General features: G+C 35.4%; 1 protein-coding gene across 2 annotated transcripts in view; it reads right to left on the reverse strand.

The window, feature by feature from the left end:
- Positions 1-59: 59 nt before the first annotated feature.
- The window catches only part of LOC138865025 (serine protease inhibitor 88Ea-like), a 4,705-nt gene continuing 2,264 nt past the window's right edge, over positions 60-2,500 (reverse strand). For both annotated transcript variants that reach the window (XM_070133873.1, XM_070133874.1), the window contains exons 2-3: positions 351-672; positions 60-225 (exon numbers count right to left, since the gene is read on the reverse strand). In XM_070133873.1, coding sequence (XP_069989974.1) covers positions 75-225; positions 351-672 — 473 coding nt within the window. In that variant the 3' untranslated portion in view covers positions 60-74. The remainder of the gene's footprint in view (positions 226-350; positions 673-2,500) is intronic.

Here is a 2,500-nt window from a genome sequence, read left to right on the forward strand (position 1 = left end):
TATATATATATATATATATATATATATATATATATGTATACATATAGATGTGGGTGTGTACTTATATATCTATGTTATATCCTCACGTCCTTGAAGTCGATCTTCTGGAGCTCGGTGCGCAGCAGTTCGGCGACGCACGGCCGGACCGGCAGATTTTTGTCGACGTACAGGCGGTTGGCGGTGCTGAAGGTGTAGTCGGTGGTGCTCGCCTGCCGCCTCTCGTACCTGGGGGAGAGGAACGCACAATAGGCATTACAGTTTTCAGATCTGCGTCCTCTTAATCAGTCAGTAAAATAAAAATAGTTCATTTACGTCTTAGACTTTTTTGCGTGAACACATGTAAAGCTCACAGGGCCTCGAGCTCCCGCCAGAGCTTGAGCGTGGCGACTTGATCCCCGACCCTCAAGGCCCTCTGGAGCTGCGCCGCCGTCTCTCCTCCGGTGCCGAAGTAGGCGAGGACGAACGCCATCCAGATGCTGAAGGGCGAGAAGAAGAAGTTCTCGGGGGACCCCGGAGGCGCCAGCTGCCTGTAGAGCTCGAGGCCGAAGTCAGTGATGCCCGAGATGTCTTTGTTGATCTTGACGGAGAAATCGTCCCGCCCCGAGAAGCACTGAGGGCGCGCCAGGCCGAGCGCCGCCGCGAGCACCGCTGCCGTGACCGCGAGACGCATCTCTGAAGTCGAAAGAGGATTTTGCATGACGGCGAAAGGGCGTCCATGCAGCGCCTTCACTAGCACATATATACTCCACTCATAGCCATAGACAAGACATAACCACGATATAAATGTGTATGAATACATACTATACATATATGCATACATATAAACACACACACACACACACACACACACACACACACATACATATATATATATATATATACATATATATATATATATTTATATATATGTACATGTATATATATATATATATATATATATATATATATATATATATATATATATATATATACGTATATATATACATATATATATACGTATATGTGTATACATATATATATATATATATATATATATATATATATATATATATATATATATAAATATACATATATATATATGTATATATTTATATTCATATATGAATATATAAATATATATATATATATATATATATATTATATATATATAAATGTATATAGATATGCATATACATATATATAAATATATTATATATAAATGTATATAGATATGCATATACATATATATATATGTGTGTGTGTGTGTGTGTGTGTGTGTGTGTGTGTGTGTGTAAATCCAAACACACACACACACACACACACACACACACACACACACACACACACACATACATATATATATATATATATATATATATATATATATATATATATATATATATATATATATATATATATATATATATATACATAAATATATATATATATATATATATATATATATATATATATATATATATATATATAAATGAACCGTAGTCATGTTCACAGATATAGGAAAGATATGACTGAGAATGAATATCTTCACAATACAATAGATGCATTTGACCGGTTTCGAATATGTCTTCGTCAGAAATACATAATATATATATATATATATATATATATATATATATATATATATATATATATATATATATATATATATATATATATATACACACACACACACACACACACACACACACACACACACACACACACACACACACACACACTCACACACACACACACACACACACACACACACACACACACACACACGAGAGCGAGGTAGAAAGAAAATGAGAATGGGAGAAAGACAGAGAGCGCGAGACAGAGACAGACAGATAAAGAGAAAGAAAGAGAGAGAATGAGAACGAGAGAATGGGTGAGAGAGAGAAAGAGAGAGAGAGAGATAGACACAGAGAGAGAGAGCATGATAGACAGACAAATAAAGAAAATGAAAAAAGAAGAGGGAGAAGAGAGAACAGAGAAGTAAAGAAAGAACAAAGGTTAGCGAGGCGGTGGAATGTTAGCTGTCTCATTCCCTCTTATACAGGTATTAGCTAAGAACCGGTTTGTCTTCGGTCTGTCATTGGGAATCTAGAGGTAATGTCACATGTAACACTGGCATATGACGCTGGCATGCGCTGTGTATTTCGATGAACTCAGTCCGCAGTTTAGCGTTGATATATCGCCAAAATCAATGGTAAATATGAGAATAGGAAGAACAGGCAATTTTGTTTCCTCGTGAAGCTGACTTTGGTGAATGTTCTCTGTTCATTGGAATAATAATGATAACAAGGAGAACATAACGGGTAACATATATATTTGCAGATCATAATAATTGTGAATAAATGAGTATACAATAATATTAAAGCATTTGTTTTGGTCACATAAAATATATTCAATATATAATATTTAAGATATAATACCAGGTATTTACACTGTTCATTTTTTTCGTGGCCATTTTCATTTCAAGGCTAACGACTTTTTCCAGCCTCAAATTATACTGAGG

This window comes from Penaeus vannamei, chromosome 19 (assembly GCF_042767895.1).
Source record: "Penaeus vannamei isolate JL-2024 chromosome 19, ASM4276789v1, whole genome shotgun sequence".
In the NCBI taxonomy this organism is placed as follows: Eukaryota; Metazoa; Arthropoda; class Malacostraca; order Decapoda; family Penaeidae; genus Penaeus; species Penaeus vannamei.